Source organism: Amphiprion ocellaris, chromosome 19 (assembly GCF_022539595.1).
Source record: "Amphiprion ocellaris isolate individual 3 ecotype Okinawa chromosome 19, ASM2253959v1, whole genome shotgun sequence".
NCBI classification, from domain to species: Eukaryota; Metazoa; Chordata; class Actinopteri; family Pomacentridae; genus Amphiprion; species Amphiprion ocellaris.
The window spans coordinates 9,246,479-9,265,868 of record NC_072784.1 but is presented as its reverse complement, the minus strand read 5'-3'; the positions used below and the strand labels follow the sequence as shown (position 1 = coordinate 9,265,868).

General features: G+C 42.0%; 1 protein-coding gene across 2 annotated transcripts; it reads left to right on the top strand.

Annotated features, from left to right (window-relative positions):
- The first annotated feature begins 105 nt into the window (after positions 1-105).
- LOC111583644 (zinc finger protein DPF3-like) lies at positions 106-19,135 on the top strand. 2 transcript variants are annotated; one of them, XM_023292829.3, is made up of 11 exons: positions 106-202; positions 6,538-6,698; positions 8,381-8,488; positions 10,700-10,827; positions 12,131-12,226; positions 12,400-12,460; positions 12,978-13,019; positions 13,624-13,764; positions 14,156-14,269; positions 15,511-16,271; positions 17,105-19,135. In XM_023292829.3, the coding sequence occupies exons 1-10, from the start codon at positions 171-173 to the stop codon at positions 15,669-15,671; spliced, it is 1,044 nt and encodes a 347-aa protein (XP_023148597.1). In that variant the 5' UTR covers positions 106-170; the 3' UTR covers positions 15,672-16,271; positions 17,105-19,135. The 2 variants fall into 2 exon arrangements, with proteins under 2 accessions (XP_023148597.1, XP_023148595.1); XM_023292827.3 differs by having other exon boundaries at positions 107-202; positions 14,156-14,302.
- Positions 19,136-19,390: the final 255 nt, after the last annotated feature.

The window sequence follows — 19,390 nt, the reverse complement described above, 5'->3', positions numbered from 1 at the left end:
AGGGAAAACCCTTTAAAATAATTTTGACAGTTTACCCCATTAGGCCACGCCCCGTCCGCTTATGCTGCAAATGTATTGGTCCACGAATTCACCCCGAGCTCTGATTGGTCAATTCCCCTAGGTTTCCCTCAGAACTGCAAGACGCCGATATTGCGTTACATTGTAGCAAAATGGCGGCTGTCATTCAGAATCCACTAAAAGCGTAAGTAATTTAGACACTGAGGAAATTGTGAAATAATTACTTTGTTGCCAACTCGTACGTTGAAAGCGGCTATTCGTGCATGTCATTTCCAGCCGTGTGCATATGGCAGGTTAAGCTGTCCAAATTCATTTTATGTACTTCTTGCATGGCAAAGTAGCCTCGTATAGTTCTTTTATTCCACCAGATTCCAACATTTAGTGTTAAACATGTAACGTGGGGCTGCCTGACATTTTCACTGCACTAGAGGAGCTTCTCGTCCACACGGCTTTGCACACAACACCGGAGAGTGTCGTCTTTCCTGGGCTGTAAATTTATTTGAAAACTGTCGACAACGTGCCTTTGCGCTGCAACGAATAATTAAAAGCCGATTTTCTTCGTGCTCGGTTGGACACAGTGGCGGAATATCATCTGACATTCCGAAAGTCGTTTGTAGTTGGCGTGAATTGTCGACATGTCAACTTTGGCTCCTCCGAGCGCAGACGTGGTCAGGACCCGGTAAAGCAAAGGGAGGAGGCATTTTGTATTTGCATGCTTGCTGGCGAAATCGACAAAAGTGACAGCAATTTGAGTCCGCCGCTGAAAATAGACTGTCACTCCGAGCTCAGATGGCCCGAGACATAGTCGTTTTTACCAGCTCAACTTCGAAGAAATACTCCACCTTTTTCTCCTTTGTTCTTCTGTATTGTTTCAGCAATTCCACTGGTAGACATGTTACTGTAAGTTAAGGCTCACTTAACCTCTTAGCTTCTTGGCATTTGGTGTTGAAACTACTTGATAATTCGGGTTTTTTTTTTAATCTTGAAACGCACATTCAGGTGTACGTGACAGCAGCAGCAGTCAGCCTGTATTGATGGCTTATAATCATCATGGCTCTTTGGGACTGTGGAGGTAGAGCAGGCACTCCACTGTGCCTTTAAGTGGAGGAGTGCTGGAGATTAGCTTGGTCCAGGATCCTGGGCCCATCTGTCAGAGAGATGCTCCGACAGAGAGGAAGTGTTGGGCACAAGCAGGAGAACCATCTGCTCCTCCACAGAGGTACCCTGCCACCTCCGTGGACTGTAGCACGAGGAGTGGACCTCCACAGCTCCTTGCACATCACCCACACTGCTGCTATTGTTGTTGCTACACCTTGAAAAAGGGATGCAGCATCATGTTTTTGCACCTCAGTGCCCATTTCAAACTTTTTTTTTCTCCCATTGAACATTTCACAGGGGCATATTTTTTTGCAAGTTAATTTTAAGATTCCACGCAGAGGCCGTGCATCCTCCACCTGCACGCTCACTGGATGCTGATCAAGACTGTTAGCTTAATGAGAAAAAAAAAATCAGTTGAATCTGTATTTACTCATTAGTCGACAGAGCGTGCTTGCACTTTTCGCACAATGCCCTGCTTCACAGTTTTTGCTCACCAGGGAATCACCCAGTACAGTCACAGCTTCCCTCTGCTGGCACCTGAACAGCTCAGTGAAGCTGCTTGATGTTAAAGAGTTCAATGTAAATGTTAAATAAATAATTCTTCCACGCAGCTGCCTCTCATCTGTGTTATTCACCAGAGCAGGATTATTGCTGGAAAGTACATTTCATTGTTGACTCTGTCTTATGTCCCAACAAGCTTCAGTGTGCGTCTGCTGTCAAGCTGCTGTTTCATCTCGGAGACGTTTTAGCATTCTGATGTGGAATGTCTCCTTGCTATAAGCTGTGCTTAATGAAGTGTTTCAATCTGCTATAATTAGCCTCTGTCTCGGGTTTCTGACTTCATTTCACACGTTTGTCAGATTTTAATTAGTCACACTTGACACTAATTGGATGTCGCTCCTGTGGACCAGTTTGACCTTTTTTTTGTATTAAGATGATTCACTTTAGGGAAATGAAAGCGCTGGTTTGACTTTGTTGTAGAGAGATGTGGCGGATGAAGCTGCAGCCTGCAAGCCGGCGCACGTCTGTGTGAGGTCTGTCCCTCGTCTGAGCATGGGACGGCAGTAATCTCCAGAATCTGCTGATTAAAATGGAGTCTGGAATATTTAATTAATAAAGAAGCACATAAAGCTGCTCATTAAAATTTGAGCCACAGCTGGAGTTGTCTGTGGGCTGGACACGTCTTCCGTCCACAGCTCTGCTGATAGAAGCCTGATCCTTTCTCCTGGTTTGTCGGCCTCCTTGTCGCTAGTGTTGAGTAGACTTTGAGTGAGTCAGGCCTGCTGTTTCTTGGCACTGCAGTGTGCAAGCTGTATGGTCTGGTTTTACTCCTGCCCTCGCCCAGACTGTGCAGGTCTGATTGGTGTAATGTGAGGTTGTTCTGAGGATGCAGTCTCTCCGTAGGCCCTCCCCTCCCTTGTTATGTGGTAGCTCTAGCTTCCTGTGAAGCAGCAGTGCACCTGCAAATTTGAGAAACCCTCCAAACACAGCACAAGAGACAGACCTTGTGCTTTTGGATTCAAGTTTTATCCCCTCATGCATTTTACACATAAGCCCGATCTCTCGAGGCCATTTTAAAGTTTTGTCATGACCGCTGATCGCTTTTGTAAGCTGCTCTCCTGCACGCTGTAGTTTGTCGTCAGATATGCAAAATGTGTGTTGACACATGCTCACATTACGGACGCAGCCATGTGACACGGTGAACCGTTGACAGGAACACTCTGATAGCGGAGGCCCCACTGGCCACAAGATTTGCTTTTGTTCCTTGCCCTCTTGCACACACTCACCTTCTGTACTCAGCTGGAAGACGCTGAGGATGTGTAGCTCAGACCTCTCAGGCCCTGACACGCACACAAGTTTCTGGTGTTTCTAGTTCACTCCGAGTCCCTGGGACGTTGCCACCATTAGGCAGCTAGACTCAGAAGGATTATCCCGGTTTAGTGCAACTTGGGTAATTATTTTGTCAGTTTTGGGAGAACTGTTTTCACGAAACTAATTGCTGAGATGTGGGAGCACAGGAAAATTAAAAGTCCAGTGAACAAGCAGTCAGGCAAACAAGCATGTTGTAAACAGGCCAACAGTTTAGCTGGATTATGTAAACCAGCGGTTCCCAACCCTCTCAAGTGGTTGCAAGATGAATTTGAGGGGTCTCATGATGATTAACCTTAGAGGAAACATATATATTTATCCCTTATGTTCTAATGATTTGTTTTCATTCTTCAGGCCTGCTTCAAATATTTACTTGTCTGTAAATGACTGTATAAATGTATTCCAACGGGGCTCAGCAACATTATTTGTTAGTAAAACTGAAAATGTTTACAAAGGAAAACTGCGTGAACACAACGAATACAAGGACGTCAGAGTTGGTCCAGGGAGCCGGTCTGTAAAGTGTGATGGATCTTTACACCGGACAGTTTGGGGAGTAATTTCAGCTTTGTGGGTTTTGTCTGATGTCGTATATTTTTGCCCGATCACATATCATAATCAGGGGTTTTCCTGCATAGAGGAAGTTTTAGTACACCACAAAGACATTTTATGTGCGCTCCTCAAAGAGGTTTTAGTGAGTGCTAAAGGAAAATCCCCAGCACTAAACTGTAAACAATTAGAATAGAACAATATATATGAATATTATTTTAAGCTAGGTTTGTTAATTGGGGTGTACAGACACATTGCCTTTATTTTATTATGCTTGATGTCATGCCCAGTCAAACCCCAAAGGTCCACTCTGAGCCTGGAAAAGCCTGATAATATTTCATTCTTAGATCCCAGCAATTCTCTTGCTCCATTTGAAATGATTATAACTGATAGAAACGACAGCGTAAACAATAAAAGCAGCACCTGAGTCGCAATAAACTAGAGTAATCCTTCAACCACTGGTCAACAGACGGGGGACAAACAGAAACGTGTACCTGAAAGAGGGGGAAAAGTCAGAGTGCTGACGTAAAGGTGGTGTGTGTGTGTGTGTGTGTGTGTGTTAGGTCTGACTCTCTCCTGTGCTGCTGGATGCGTGGGTCATGTCACTCATTACAGGTGTCGGAAAGATCTGTCACCTAAGTCGGTGCACCTGCTGCTCGGGGCTGCTGATGGTGAACGCTGCGCAGCCGAGCTAGCATCCACCACGAGACTTTCACCCACTTACTTGTTCCGTCACTCCCCCCGCCCACCCAAGCCCCTTCACATTTCACTTGAGACTGATCAGCATCCTCTCCTGGTCTGTTTCGACTCGAGTAATCACAGGAGTTTCTTGGCACCGGCAGCGTGCGCTCGTGGCCGACTTCGGGGAGCATTTACAGCTGGTCTGCTTTTAGTAAACTGATATGTCACACTAAGTCCCATCACAGCTGTGTGTTGATATCAAGGAAGGGCAGTGAAGCACACAGGTTAGTGTGACGGGGATTTACTGTTGGAAACGATACGGCGGCTCCACATATGGTGCAGATTTGACAAACACATTTTTTTACATTTCATTACACAGCTGTGTGCTATTATTTTTTATTGGCCAAATATTTATCTTAAGCCCCTGATCAAGCTACTGGTTAAGATGTCAAATCTGTGAACTTGAGTGTTCAGCTCTGTGGCGAATCTGTTTTCAGTCTATCGCTGTGTGATTTCTCTTGTAAAAATTCCTGCATCTTAAAGCCTGAGGAAGTTCTGATGAATCAGTGTTGTTTTTTGGCTTTATATGCAGTAAGAAACCTTGCATGAGGACTTTACGAGGCACAGAGAGGTTTTGATATGATTATTAACTGCAATATAGGCACTATCATGGTACAATAAGAACACGGGGAGGGAAAATCATTCTCAATTTTATTAGTCATGGTCTGCTTGTTAGCTGTTTTGCACGCCCCCCCCCCCCCTGTCTTGCTTTTTACTTTTCCCTCACCTCTCTTCCTGACTCCTCTCCCTGCACTCACTGTACCTGCGACTGTTTACTCTTCTCAGTCACACTGACACGAAGCCTCCCTTTCCCAGCAGCCCTGCACACTGTGGCTTTGTCTCCACCGCAGAGCCGTGGGCTTTGTGCGGGACAGCATTCCTAGCACGGCTGTTTATCTGCTGGACGTAGGGCCAGAGACGGAGGGAGAGAAGGAGGGCAGGATCTGGGAGACGCTGACAAATCAGCCTCCCACCTCCTCCGCCACTAGTTTAAGATTCCAGGCTCAACTCGCAGCCCGCAGCTCATTAGTTTCACTTCAAAATGGCCGTCTTCCTAATGTTGTAATTGAGAACACGTGGAGGAGCTTCATTATTCGGATGTGGGGATGTTCATACCAGAGGAACCAGGCTACTATTTGCCCTGTTGGCCCAGTGATATAGCAGACAAATGTGCAAAACACATACAAAGTACCTTGTCATGATGTCAGGGGTGCAGCATTTACCCCCATCTTTGATATAGTCAAATTAGAACCTGCCCTTGTGCTAGACACTCTGAGATTAATTAAGTAGGCTAATTACCATACCAGGCGTGTGGCAGCGATTGAGGGCTTGAATGTGAAATATCCTCCCCCATTTCACTCTGAATATTAACATTGAAAGCCTGAGGGACTGCCAAAATCTCAGTGGTGCTAAGAAAAGTGGAACTAAAGTGTGAGAGTCTTAGCCGCTTGCTGGCCGGAGGAGTGACTTCATATCAGACCTCAGATTCACTCACAGTGTCGCTGTGATAATCTAACTCCGTTAGCACCAACATAGCTCTCAGTCTGTCTCAAATCAGATCAAACAAAGAGCCCACAGAGGTAATAATATGTGTAACCTCAGGAGTGGGAGCAGCAGAGCTGTTGAACTGTTGTAAATGGGTTGCATTATTTTTCCTTTTTTCTTCTACAAATTCTCCCCGATGGCAAACTGGAAACAGGAGAGAGGCTCAGCTGTCAGTTTGATACTTGGATCGAACCAAGTTGATTAAAAGTTTGAACAGACGCTAACGGCATTATTTAGGTTCGAGAGGGCTGTAAATGGAGTTTCATATATACAGATGGTGTGAAAAGTTTAGCTTACCTCTGCAGATTTGCACTTGTTTTAACGAAGCAACTAGTTCTTCTTTCTTTATGTGGTATCGATCTGCTTTCCACTATCTTGTAGCTGCAGCAGCTAGTTTCCATTTATTTATTTATTCAAATAAATTTTGCATCTTTATCCATCTACTCAGCTACAATAAAACTTTGGTATTTTGCAGATTGAGATTAGAAATTCAGAACGTCATCAACAAATAAATTAGAATACTTTATTACAGATAAGAGTTTATTGATGCCTGAAGCAAGAGTCACAAGCTTGTCGGCAGTGTGTAGCAAAATCAAAATGAGTCCCGCCAGTGTCTGCTGCAACATTAAAGTGAATCATCAATGCACCACTAATATGATTTGCAGAATGAGAACTTTTGGTACCAGTGTCGTTGACCGCTCCTGCTAACGTTCTCTCCAGGTTGGGCGACCAGTTCTATAAGGACGCCATTGAGCAGTGCCGCAGCTACAATGCCCGCCTGTGTGCTGAACGCAGCGTCCGCCTGCCATTCCTGGACTCTCAGACCGGCGTGGCCCAGAACAACTGCTACATCTGGATGGAACGCCACCACCGCAGCCCTGGTGGGTGAAGACACACCAACATACACAGAAATAACGTGTTTTGGGAGGCTTGGAGCTTGTATGAAGGGTGTCTGCAAATAATTATTTTCATTACTGATTAATTTGTAGATAGGTTTTTATTATTGCTGCTTCACTGATCAGTCATTTAGTCAATGAAATGTCAAGGTGCTTCTTACATCTCATCTTCAGACTATTTTTGTCCAAACGGTAGCCAAAAATCCTAAACATATTCAGATTTAAAACTGTTTCCAGCCTTTCTTTGTTACAGGCCATTAACTTAAATATCTTTGGCTTTGGGGCAGTTTTGATTCAGATCATGCCCAAATTCAGAAGAGAAATAAATTATTTTGAACATTAGTTTCATTGAACAAATTGTACATGATTACCCAACCATTCAAACAGTGCATACATTTAAACAAGATATAACTATAAGAAATTAAAGTTTAATTTCCCCTGCTTCCTTCAAACTATTTTCCTCTTAGCTCAACAAAAACATTTCATGTAATTTTCCCTCACCTTTCTCTCCTTTCTTAGCCATCATGCGAATAATCCTTAGTTAACACAAAATTGCCCCCAATTAAACTGAGGGTAGATGTGGCTTCATCTGATTGGTGTGAATGTGTGGCTCATGTATCCAGGCCTCTAGCTAATAATAGGTCGAATATGTGCATAATGAGTGTGAATGCATGGCAGGTACACTACTGTTTGGGGTCATCCAGATAATTTCATGTTTTCCATGAAAAGTCACACTTTTATTCATGTGCTAGCATAATTGCACAAGGGTTTTCTAGTCATCAGTTAGCCTTTCAACACCATTAGCTAACACAATGTAGCATTAGAAGACAGGAGTGATGGTTGCTGGAAATGTTCCTCTGTACCTCTATGTAGATATTCCATTAAAAATCAGCCGTTTCCGGCTGGAATAGTCATTTACCACATTAACAATGTCTAGACTGGATTTATGATTCATTTAATGTTATCTTTGTTGAAAAAAAATTTCTTACAAAAATAAGGACATTTCTAAGTGACTCCAAACTTTTGAATGGTAGTGTATATTTTATTTCTTTATTTTTTCATTTCATTCATTTAGGCTTCTTGCGATATGTTTATTTCTTCAGCTAATATAAAAATGCAATTTATCTGTTTGGTATTTGAACACATCAATCTTTAAAACTGTTAATTTTTCACTGTCTTCCAACTTTTTATAGACATACATGTAATCGTAAAAATGACTCATGTATTAATCTGTGATTAAATAAATCACTAATTGCTTCACTGAATCTTATAAAAGCAGTAAATCTTTACATTTTCGACAGTGAAATCAGTAGATGGACTTTATTACTGTTAATAAAGTATTAAATGTCAGTATTGTTGCTGAATAATTTTTTATCACCTGCCTATTTTAGCACTTCTTGTTCCATTTTCAAAGTGGTCTCAATGATCAGTTGTTTGAGAAATGAAAATTGTGTCAAATTAAAATAATATGATTGCTGTTGCAGTTTGTCTAGAAGATCGTTGTGTGGTTCGCAATATAGCTGTTATTTTTATCTCCTAAACTGCAGTAAGATTGAAAAATAGAAAAACTACAGTCTGAAACTTTTTTTTTTTTTTTTTTTTTTTTTTTAAACAATAATCATGGTTCAGCAGCTGAATCTGTCTTGTGGATGACTGTTATTATCCAGGGGTTGCAGCGGGGCAGATGTACACGTACCCCGCCCGCTGCTGGAGAAAGAAGAGACGGCTGCACAACACCTCAGATCCACGTCTGGGCATCTACGGTCTCCAGCTCGGTAAGACCCTCCAGCCTCTCCTCCGCGAGCCACCTGCCCGTCGTCACTCTCCGCTCCTCTCGGCTTCTCCTCCCCGCTCAGCCTCTCCCTCCCCTTCCGTCTCCACCCACCTCCTCCACCTCCTTCAGCTCATGTGATTACTGGTGATGATCTGGAATAATCTCGCTAAAAGCATATCACTCTTTCTCAGCGTGCTGAGCAGAGCAGGCTGCCAGTCATTTTTCAGAGGATGAAATGTGGCTGTGTTCGCCCCGGCTGGTAAACTTGTTTTGTGAGAAGTAGAACATGTAATTAGATTTACCACTGCTGGGAGCAGCGAGACAGAGTTCGGCCACTGCAGACAGTATTTAATAAATGTTATGGAATGGAGTTTGGCCTTCTCTGGCTGCCACTTGAAACAGCTCACTCAACACATTTACCCTCTCCTCTATATTCTCGCTCTATCTTATTTTCTACTTACCACCTCCCTTGCTGATTGGTTTTGTCTCTTTCTCTCTGGCAACTCTTTCATCTCTCCGTCTCTCTGTAGTCTGCCATGCAGTCTGTGTGTTATGTGGTCTGTGTTCCTGAGCTCAAGTAACTTGTCCATTCTGTGCCCAAAGCTTTCATACCCACTGGGATGTTACACTATCCCGAGGAAAGATTGCAACGAAAGAGAGAATCCAACACAGAAACATGTTACTTCCATTCTTTCTAGTGGTTTCTGTAAAAAAACGTGAGAAATGAATTGTGCTTTGACAGAAATCTCCAGGAAGCTTTAGTTCAGATGTAATTTCTGCATAACTCGTTAGAATGGCAGATTTATGGGAAGCAGAGAGAGACCCAGAGCCTGGAAAGAGAAAGCAAGATGTAGCGATAGCATATGAACCAAGCCTTTGTTTCCCCAACACATCCCATTGTAGCCTATTGTTTTCCACTGAGCTTGTGCTCGCTAAGACCCCACCACCGTCCTGCTGTCCCTTCCTCTCTCCAACAAAAGTGAATTGTATGTGCTGTCTGAGCATGCCCAGCGGAGGGGAAACATACCCTGATTTAACCTGGCGTCTCTTATATGGAGAACGTTGTGCAGCTGGCCAGAGGTGGCCAGCACAGGGCAGCAGCCAGAGTCTGTCTCGCTGTCTAACTGATGCTGTGCTAGAGAGACTGGGGCTGCATGCAGAATCAGCTCCGTGCTGCAGGCTGCTGTCGGCTCTATTTTTAGCCCCCCAGCTCCCATGGGTTGAGGGTGGGGGGGGTTGTCTCGTCGCGGAGAGTTGAAAGTCAACGTGTGCAGACACAATGGTGAGGGGCTGCCGCCACATGGTGGAGGGGCCCATTTCAGAGAAGCATGCTAAATCTGCTTCTCACGCCTACCTTTCCTATCTGCCTCTTACCTATGCAGCCTTCTTCAGCCCTTCATGCTCAATATTCTGTAACAGTCTTTCTAGTGGGCGCAACGGTAAGATGAAGGGCTGATAGAAAGCTGGAGTCAGGGGGCTTTGAAGTGTGTCCTCTTTTCAAAGATCCACAAAGCAACTGGATGATCATGAAGCTCTCGGTGGAGAAGAGATTGTGTAAATAAGATGTGCGGATCCGACTGACTGTCAAAGCTTTTGTTTGTCCTGCTTTGTCTGCTCAACCTGCTCGCCTCCCACACTGTTTGTTTAGATCTTCACTGTAGGAGGAGATATCTGCATGATGTGTTCAGGTTAAAGTGATAAGCCACTTAAGGACATTGTACCTCAGAGATTCCTGTGGAGAAAGGTAACCTAATGTCTGCATAGTGCAGCATTATGGAGAGCACAGTCACAAGGCATTTTCAGTGACTGTGCAACATGCATGTTTTTACTTTCTTCCAGCAATAAATAGTGAAAATAGTTGCGATGACACGTTTTGTTGCTGGCAAGAAAAGAACCAAGATGACAGCCACTGTAACAAACAAATGTCCCAGCGAGTTGCCACATACTTTAATTAGTTCTAGTAAGAGTGGAAGAGAAGAAACATAATGGAAATGTGGTGATAGAAATCCATTTGCTCGGGTCACAGTTTGGAGCACTGGTGTTCCTGTCACAGTTGTAGTGCTTGATGGTGACAAACAACACATGCTAGAGAACTGTAGCATTTTCACCTCAAGTCAGCAGCAGACATGTGTTAGCAAGCCACTGTAGTACAAACATTAAGCTGGTGTTGTGATGATTCATCGTGGGGGCTTTTTTTCTCCTCTTTGTGGAGACGGTGGCCTCATGTCCAAGGACACTCTGCCGACCCAGAGCACGACTCTGGAGGCTCTGCTGCGAGGAGAAGGACTAGACAAGAGGAACAACTCCAAGAATGACGAGGAGAGTCTGCTGGAGATTCAGGTGGGTTCACTGTGTTGTGTCGGTGTGGTTAAGAGCATCAGCTAAACGTTTAAAATGTAAATGTTCTCTTCTCACTCAAATGACTGAGGGCCCTGGCACTCAGAGGGATGTGTTGCGCCCCAACTGGTTGCCACGGCAACTTGCCAAGTTTTTCCAGCTGACCTGCAGGACTCGTTAGCTGACTGCTGTGTCACTGAAAGGCATTTTAGACAAGTGGACTGCCTCAATACTGACCGTTTACTGGCCATTAGATTTGGTGATGATGATAATAAGTGTTGCCCACGTAATGACATGATTAAAAACAGGAAATATATGAAACGCCAGTTTAATTGCAGTGCCAATAAAAAGACTTATTTACAGATAGACTTGGAGCCAAATGACTCCTCTCCTCTCAAGACAAAGCAGCAATGCAATAAATTTAAATGTAAGTATTTCAACATTGCATTACAACATGAAGTTAGGCAAGTTAATTCGAATCCTACAACTTTTTTTTGCCCCTTTGATATAAAAAGAAGGCTTGCTCAGTTATTGTTTTCTATGACTAATCAACAAGAGAAGCCTGTCTTCTAACATAATTTGCTCCTTTTTTAGACCACTGGGGGTTTTTCATTGCAGAACACAGAGTTTGTTGACATGCGGGCTTCACATGTGCACAGGAAAATGAGTTAGAGGCAGGAGAAAAACACTGAAAAGGAAGGTTTGGTTGCAAAAAAACAGCAAACAAACATAGTTCTATAGAAATATATCAGTGTCTTGCAATTGTTGCCACAACAGGAGGTGATTTGTTTAGGTTGTTTGGCCATTTAAATCAGCACCACAAAGCTTTGTAGGATGAGTGGAAAGCCAGATCTGAATGTCATTAAAAGCAAAAAATATATATATTAAAAGTATTTGAATGGCTTTGCCAGTGTTAAACCACATCAAGGTTTGAAATGTCTTTTCACCTCTTTAAATTTTTTTTATACTTTTCATGCATATACACTCCCCTACAAAATCACCCCGGTCATTCTAAAACGATGAATTCATTTCCAATAGTTGTCCAAGTCATCTGGTGAAAATTCCTGTATTTTTCCAAATTGCGAAAAAAAACAGATAAACAAAATATAGTGTTGTCAATTTTTCCAATATTGTGCAGCCCAAATAGAGACTATTGTACAGAAACGAAACGTACCCTTAAAACAAGCTTGTTGTATTAATAACTGATAATCGGATTTTACTTTTATTGCTTCTTCTCTGTGTTTTGTTTGTGTTTTTGGGGGAGTTTTGTTGCGTATTGAAGCAGCCTATCTTCTGTTTGTCTCAGAGGGTTCTGGAGGCTGATGCAGCCGAGGACGCTTTCAATGATGACGATGATTACGAAGTGGACACTCCCAAGAGAAGACATCGGGGCAAAGGAAGAGTAAGTGACTGGAAGGACAACTGTGATCATCTTATTAACTTACAGTTTTACACCATAATTACATCAAATCACATATAACTCCTCAGTGCAATTTGTTCTCCGATGAAGTGTTTGTGTGCACATTAAAACACAGGTTTGATTTCAGGTCGTTAACAGGATCTTTTTCCCCTCAGGGTCGGGGTTCGGGCCGCAGGAGGACAGATCTGGATGATGACAAGCCATATGTCTGTGACAGTAAGTAGAGAGGAATTACTAAATGTTGTTGGGTTTTTCACAGTTTGTACATTTTGCTATTTTCTGTCCAGTTGCGTTTATGCAAGACCTTATATAAACTTGCCAGTTCTTTATTTTAAAATATTTTTGATCTAATTAGAAGTTTTCTTGTCTATGTAATGAAAATTTTACCACAATATTTAAGCTGTTATAAATAAATGCCTCCCAGGATCTTACAAATGAGACTTGGTGTTTGTCTTAGCCTCTTTTTTGGTATTGGAAAGAGGACACAGATCTGTATAGAACACCAACCTTCTGTTATGAGCATAGGTCTGTAAAATGGAACTATGCGAGGAAACCAAGTGTTCTAGTGTTACTGGAGTCTTACGTATTCCTGTACATGCAAGTTGCATGTGGAAAATCCAAGGAGGGGGTATTGGATTTTTCCACAGTTGTTGTGGATGTTCATGAACAACACATTCTCATGTTGTTTTCCCCTTCCAACATTTATTTTCACATTCTGTCTTCTCCATTTCAGACAGATACAAACAAAAGCAGAACTCAAAATCTTCGACCTCAGGTACGTTGGTTTGTTGAACAGCACTTTTTAAAGATATTTGTTTTGATAGATTGTTGAGTGTTCATGTTGCAAGTGCTGTGATTATTGATTTACCCCTATATTATCTTACTTTTCTGAAGCTAAAAGGGCCCTTGATGCTGTGAATGTGAGCCATGGTTATTATGTTGTCTGGGTTGGCGTTTTATTTGAGTCACTACTGTAATCAGATCTTAAAGTGCTTACTTCTTTCCCTTTTGGAGCTAGAAGTAAAATAGTTATCTCCATTAGATGCCACTGGCCATTTCTTCCATACTTGATGATATCAACATTCTACTCTTTTTTTTTTCTTCTGTAAATGCACTAAGTACATGTAAATATTTGTAGATATGTGGCTTTATAACTTGCAGGCAGCACTTTCCCACCAAACTCTGGGTGGGTGTTTGACTCACAGCTTTGTGAAGATCTCATTACAATCAAAGGATATTGAGGCCTTCATCCTAAACACTACTGGCCAGAAAAAGAGGGGAAAACTGTCTTTAGGACTGGTGTGCTGCCAAAATCAGATTTATATAATGGAAATCAGCCTCAGTAGTGAGACTGAACATCTGTGCTCCGTGTGTTGCAGTCTGTGCAAAGCGCTACAGGAACCGCACAGGACTAAGTTACCACTACACCCATTCCCACCTGGCAGAGGAGGGCCGAGCCGGAGAGAGGAGCACGGTGGCATCCCGATCCCCCTCTGCACCACAGACTGACAGACACAAACGTAAGACACCTGACATCTGTTAACAATGCTTTATGGTGCTCTGTTTTTTGTTTATCACTACATGATATATGGACTCATGTCCCATTAGATTTCTCCACTCCAATGTCTCGCCAAGTACAGATTGCTTTGTCATATTTTAGGTCCAACATATTCTTTAATTTGATAAATTTTTTTCTGTAATCATGTTTTTTTTGTGACATTTTGCATTGAAAGCCCTGCATAGCTGCAATGCAGTTGTTTTCTACTTGTAGAAATAAATATTTCTGCAAACTGCCTTTTGTAGAAAAAGACTCCCTTATGCTGTACTTGTATCTGTGAGCTGTCATGCATGTGCCCAAGGTTAAATCAACTGTCACCAAATCTTTGCCTTTTTTCTGGAATTTTGTTTTAGGTCCTAAAGGTCCAGGTGGGACCAGCATTCCCAACAACTACTGTAATAAATGCCAGGGCTCAAACAAGAAAACGGGTAAATCTGGCTCTCCCTGCTCAGCCTGCCAATGCACAAGTGAGTTCGTTTCACCTACAGTGCACAACAGAAGTGAGTACAACCACGTGAAATGTCACTTAAATCACAAATGCTTCCGAATTGTATCACCTTAGTGGAACTGCATTAAGTGGACAATTAGATTTTTCTTCTTTTGAACAATCAAATGCAATTTCTTCAAACTATATTAAAAATACAGGCCCTGAAGTTGAAACCTGGTTTAACACTGACACACAATTTTGTAATTATTGAAACAAAATTGAGTAGATTTGGGATTTTCAATTAGTGTAACTGCATGAACATGATTTATAAATTGTGTCTCTTTCTGTGTGTCTGCATCATGGCTCCATATGTACAAAAAATAAATTAAAAAATTGCTAGAGGAGCTCAAAAGCTGGATTGTGAAGCTTCACAGAGATGGACAAGGATACAGGATTGGTGACAAACTTCAAATCTCTGTAAAAATACAGTTGCAGCAGTAATCAGAAGGTATAAAACAAGCCATAGTACCACTAATCAGAGCCACAGAGCCCTCTTTAAATGATGCCCCAGACAGTCCACAATCTAGCTCAGAAAAAGTCAAGGGCTTTGAACTTTGAATCAATGGAAATTGAAGTTTCTGTGAACCCTCAGACTCTGTGAATGACACTACATGACATCTACCTCTATCCTCCATCTGTCCTGCAGAAGAGAAATATTCCACTATGATAGTGATCCAAAGCACACTGCCACAATCACACAAGAGTTTTTAAAGTAGAAAAAAATCTGAATAATATGACTTGTATGTGGTAGTGACTTTGCCTCCAGCAAAGAGCAGCTGAAGAAAATGTGTGCAACAGCGGTATCCATGCTGAGGAGGATGGTGTCTATCATCAAAAACAGAAGTGGACATATGAAACTTTGAAATGATAAAATATTTGAATGTCAGTAAAGAAAGGTATAGATAGATTCATCCCCTTGGGGAAATTCAAGGTATCCAGTAGCTCCTAATTCCTAAAGAGGAGTGTGCATTTTATTACAATATATCTAAAGTGTTGTGATGTTGCACAAGTGTGTACTCACTTGTTGTATACTGAAACTATGATATGCTATACACCTAAATTTTATCTACTCAAATTTATACTTCAGCGTGTGTGAATTTCGAAATGCAAACTGTAATGTCTGAGGATTTCCCCAAAACTGAAAAGTTAGCTATCTGAAATGTTTCTGCTTGTTATCGCTCACCTGTTGACTGACTGTCGTTTTTCTTTCCTGTGTGCCAGCTGACTGCGGAGAAGAGAAGGAAGACGGGACTTTTACTGGAGCCGAGGAGCTCTTTGGCACCACTTCGGAGAGCGACACTTCCACCTTTCACGGCTTTGAGGACGACGAGCTGGAAGAGCCGGCCACAAACAGCAACGGGATATCCGGCCGTCACAGATAGAGCGAAACTATTCAATTTGAAGAGATGATGTTTTTATATGGATTAACCTCTGGCAACATCTGCTGCTTCTTTTTCAATGTTTTTTTTTTGTTTGCAGAAAGCACAAAGTGATAATTTCAGGACAGAGATGCAAGTGGTATTTTATCTACTGAACATTGTTGAATAATTTATGAACACCTTTTTTTATATATGAATATATATATTAACTTTTAAGGCAACGAACGACCGTCAGTGTTTCCTGACAAGTGACTCCGAGCAAAATAGAAGATGTTTTTGGAGTGGTTTTTTTTTTCCCTCACTGGAGCAGAAGGAGCTTAAAGGTTATGAACAAAAAAAACACTGGAGAAATTGGAAAATTGAACAACTGAAAAATGTAAAGGCATGAATGATAAGTTTGGATAGATGACTGAATGTCATTGCACAACTACTGGATGTTTTTGAATCAGTAGTTGGTGGAACTATGAAGGCCTCTTTTTCTGCTCTAACTTACACATGTATGAAAATGAAGGAACCAATGAAAGGACTGCCACCGGCCACTGGAAATGTTTGGATGAAGAAGCCTTTATAGTCTTTACAGATAAGGGACAAAACAAATGAAAGGTAAGCAACAAAATGAATAAGTAGCCTTGTAGTGCATCACTGAGTGTGTGTCAATATAAATATAATTAAGACTAAATACAGTATTGCCTATTTATCACTCAAACAGATTCAGTGTATGTCAGTATTTCTACTTCCTGCTTTTGTTTGACTCTGCACAGATTAACAAATGGAGTTCCATATCTAAACCACTGTGTACATGATACAAGTATTGTATTTTTGACCAATTTGAAGGTTTTATCACATTTTGTTCTTTTATCCACCCTTCTGGTGATATCAGGATAGTCTAGATTTTTTGTTTTTGGCTCACATGTATCTTAACACACTGCATGTTTGATTCAGATCAAAACTAGGACTGGATAATGGGATCTAGTGAAATTTATAGAATCTGTTTTTTAGTTATTATTTTGAACCTGTTTTTCAAATTTTCTCCAATCTGATATTTAAAATTTGATTGATCGAAAATTTACTTCTTAACAACTGAGCGCAGAAGGTGAATCCTAATGACTGTGGTGGTGCCATGGTTTTTCCTCTGGTACCACCATGAGGTTGACATTTGTGTTTTGATTAAAATATCTCAATAACGTTTTGACAGACTATTATACAATTTCTTACCTCCTAATATTTCACAATTAGTGCTAAATATCAAATGTTAGTGTGTTAATAACATGCTAAATATTGCACTTGCTAAACGTCAGCATGTTAGCATGCTGACATTAGCATTAGCTCAAAGCACCGATGTCCCTGATTGCAGGCCTGCTAGCATGACTGCAGACCTTTAGCTCTGGTCAGACATATTATGTGTCAGTCTAACCATTATTGTTTGTGTTATATAGGAGCACTCAGCACACTGGCATGTGGCCCAGGGCTGAGGGTGACCAGTGAAGAAGAGGATTTAACCCTCAAACTAATGAGCCTTCATGTCCCTCCTGATTTGGGCCTAAAATAACTGACTGAAATGGATGCACAGACATCCATCACTTCTACAGGCCATGTGGCTTAATTGAAGCAACTGCTCCCTTGATAATATGTATCGACCCCTTGTGAACATTTTGAAATGTGAGTATCCAGCTTCGTCTCATCCTTTCTGCACTGTGCTGGAGCTCCTCTCTGAACTATGGGAACACTAAAGGCCAGGCCTTTGGACTGTTTGTGCCCAAAGGGTGCATTTGGGGCCCCACGGCCCAGCCTGCCCACTCCTGCTCTGTGACTGTGTCTGCTGTGTGATCCGATGTGACACTAAGACGTCATTATCCTCATCACTGTGCCAGCCTGCCGCTCTGCACTGGAAACCAGCTCTGACAGCCATGACCCTCCAACCTGATTGGACCAGTGACCCTCTGACCTGCAGCCATAGAGATGGTGCTCACATCCACCACTATTACATGCAGACCTCCGGACTACTGTAATAATACTCTGACATGGACAAAAAGGTTTTCTGCTTCTGTCCCTCTGTCTGTTTTTGCTCGCTGTTTCCTCAGCCTCCCTGATCTCAAATGGATCGCAGTGATTTAGCTCACTTTTTCTCGCATCTTTTCTCTGTTGTATAATATTTCTATGTTTTGAACTCTTTAAAGTTTGATTAGTACGACTTCTTGGGTTTGTTCAGACTGTATTAATACCTCTGTCCTGATCAGGTGCACAATAGCCACAACTACTCAGGCATCTTTCATTTCCTCTGCTGTTGATTGTTCAGCCACTCAGCCCTGATTCATGTGATTGTATTCAGTTGGCGAGGAGGGACAATGACACCCACACAAGGATCCCATTATAATCAACTCCCAGGAGGGATTTGGGATACTGCAGTCTCATGCTATAGGAAAACATTGCAATAACAAGCTTCAGCTTCATCTGTTCTCTGCTGATTTTTGCTAGTGTCACGCTTGCAATGAAAAACCTCTCCGCTTTCCGTTTCAAAATCTGCAGCTTGAGCGGGTTTTGGCAACAGCGAGATTCATCTCAGATGCATTTGAAAACAATACTGTTGCTCGACAGACATGAGTCTGCTCCGTTTCACATACTTAATGAGGAGTGACAACTGTAAATCCAAGTTTCTGTGACATTTCCGTTGAGTGCTTTAGAGGGCCTAATTGCTTTATGACATTTAGCAGGTGCTTGAAGTACTGTATCAAAAAGCCTTTTAGGTCCATAGGTTGCACATACTGTGTAAGAGGTCTGTGTCCTTCCATGTGATTATTCAGTATCGCTGCAATGTAAGCCGCTCCGTTTTTGAAGCTAACCATTACTCCTATGTGTCTGTTAACTTGCATAAAGTCTTTGTGCATTGGAACCATCTTTCTTCACTTCCCTCAGGGACCCTCCACACAGCAGTTTATCTCCACTGGACAAAGAATGCATCCGAGACATGTCAGTTACCCTCTCTTGTATCAGTTATGTGGTGTTTCCATGGTAAAATGCGTCTTTAATCTTCCAAAGTCATGCCAGTAAGTGAAAGCATGTGTCATTAGTCATAACCTGCTACATGTTATCTACCGTATATGAACAGGCCTAGCGTGGTGCAGTTCTGAACAAAAGGAGAAGCTCCTAAATACAAAAGTTAGCGATGTCTGCTTCAAATAACGTGTCACCAATCATTGAATAGCCTGTATACCTCGTCAAAGACACAGCAATAGGCCCTGGTACTCTCTTGTGAAGCCTGCCGGGGGTGGAGAGGGAGGATCGGGGTGGGAACAGAGCCAAGAGGAGATGAAATGGACGTGACCGGGTGTTTTTTTTTTTTGGTTTTTTTTTCATCTTCAGCTGTAAATACAAGTCAAAATGGAGAGAATGAAGAAGTCTTTGTTTGTTAAACTATTTTTATTGTTCTGAAAAAAATAAAGAAAAAATAAAGGAATATTAGTGCGTGATGTTTTCTTCTGAGAAGGGGTCATTTTAAAAAGGCAGCTGATACAGAGAAGAATTCTAGACTGGATCAATCGGTGGGAGTGATCCTCAGACTCTGAGCAGACGGAGAGGGAAAAACAGCACTTGAGTACGTGAGAGCTGCAGTAGCTCTGGATTCTAAATAAGATACAAGATGACAAAAAAAAGGTAGCTCACAGAGATCTTATTGATCGGTAGGTGCTGCTCTGCTTGAGAAATCACAAGTGAGTCTGTAGAAG

Bases quoted from the DNA above. Each gene is read 5' to 3' on its own strand.
- LOC111583644 (XM_023292827.3), top strand. From the start codon at position 171: ATGGCGGCTGTCATTCAGAATCCACTAAAAGC. The intron at 13,020-13,623 runs GTACGTTGGTTT...CGTGTGTTGCAG, and splicing joins CTCAAAATCTTCGACCTCAG to TCTGTGCAAAGCGCTACAGG. The intron at 13,765-14,155 runs GTAAGACACCTG...ATTTTGTTTTAG, and splicing joins ACAGACTGACAGACACAAAC to GTCCTAAAGGTCCAGGTGGG.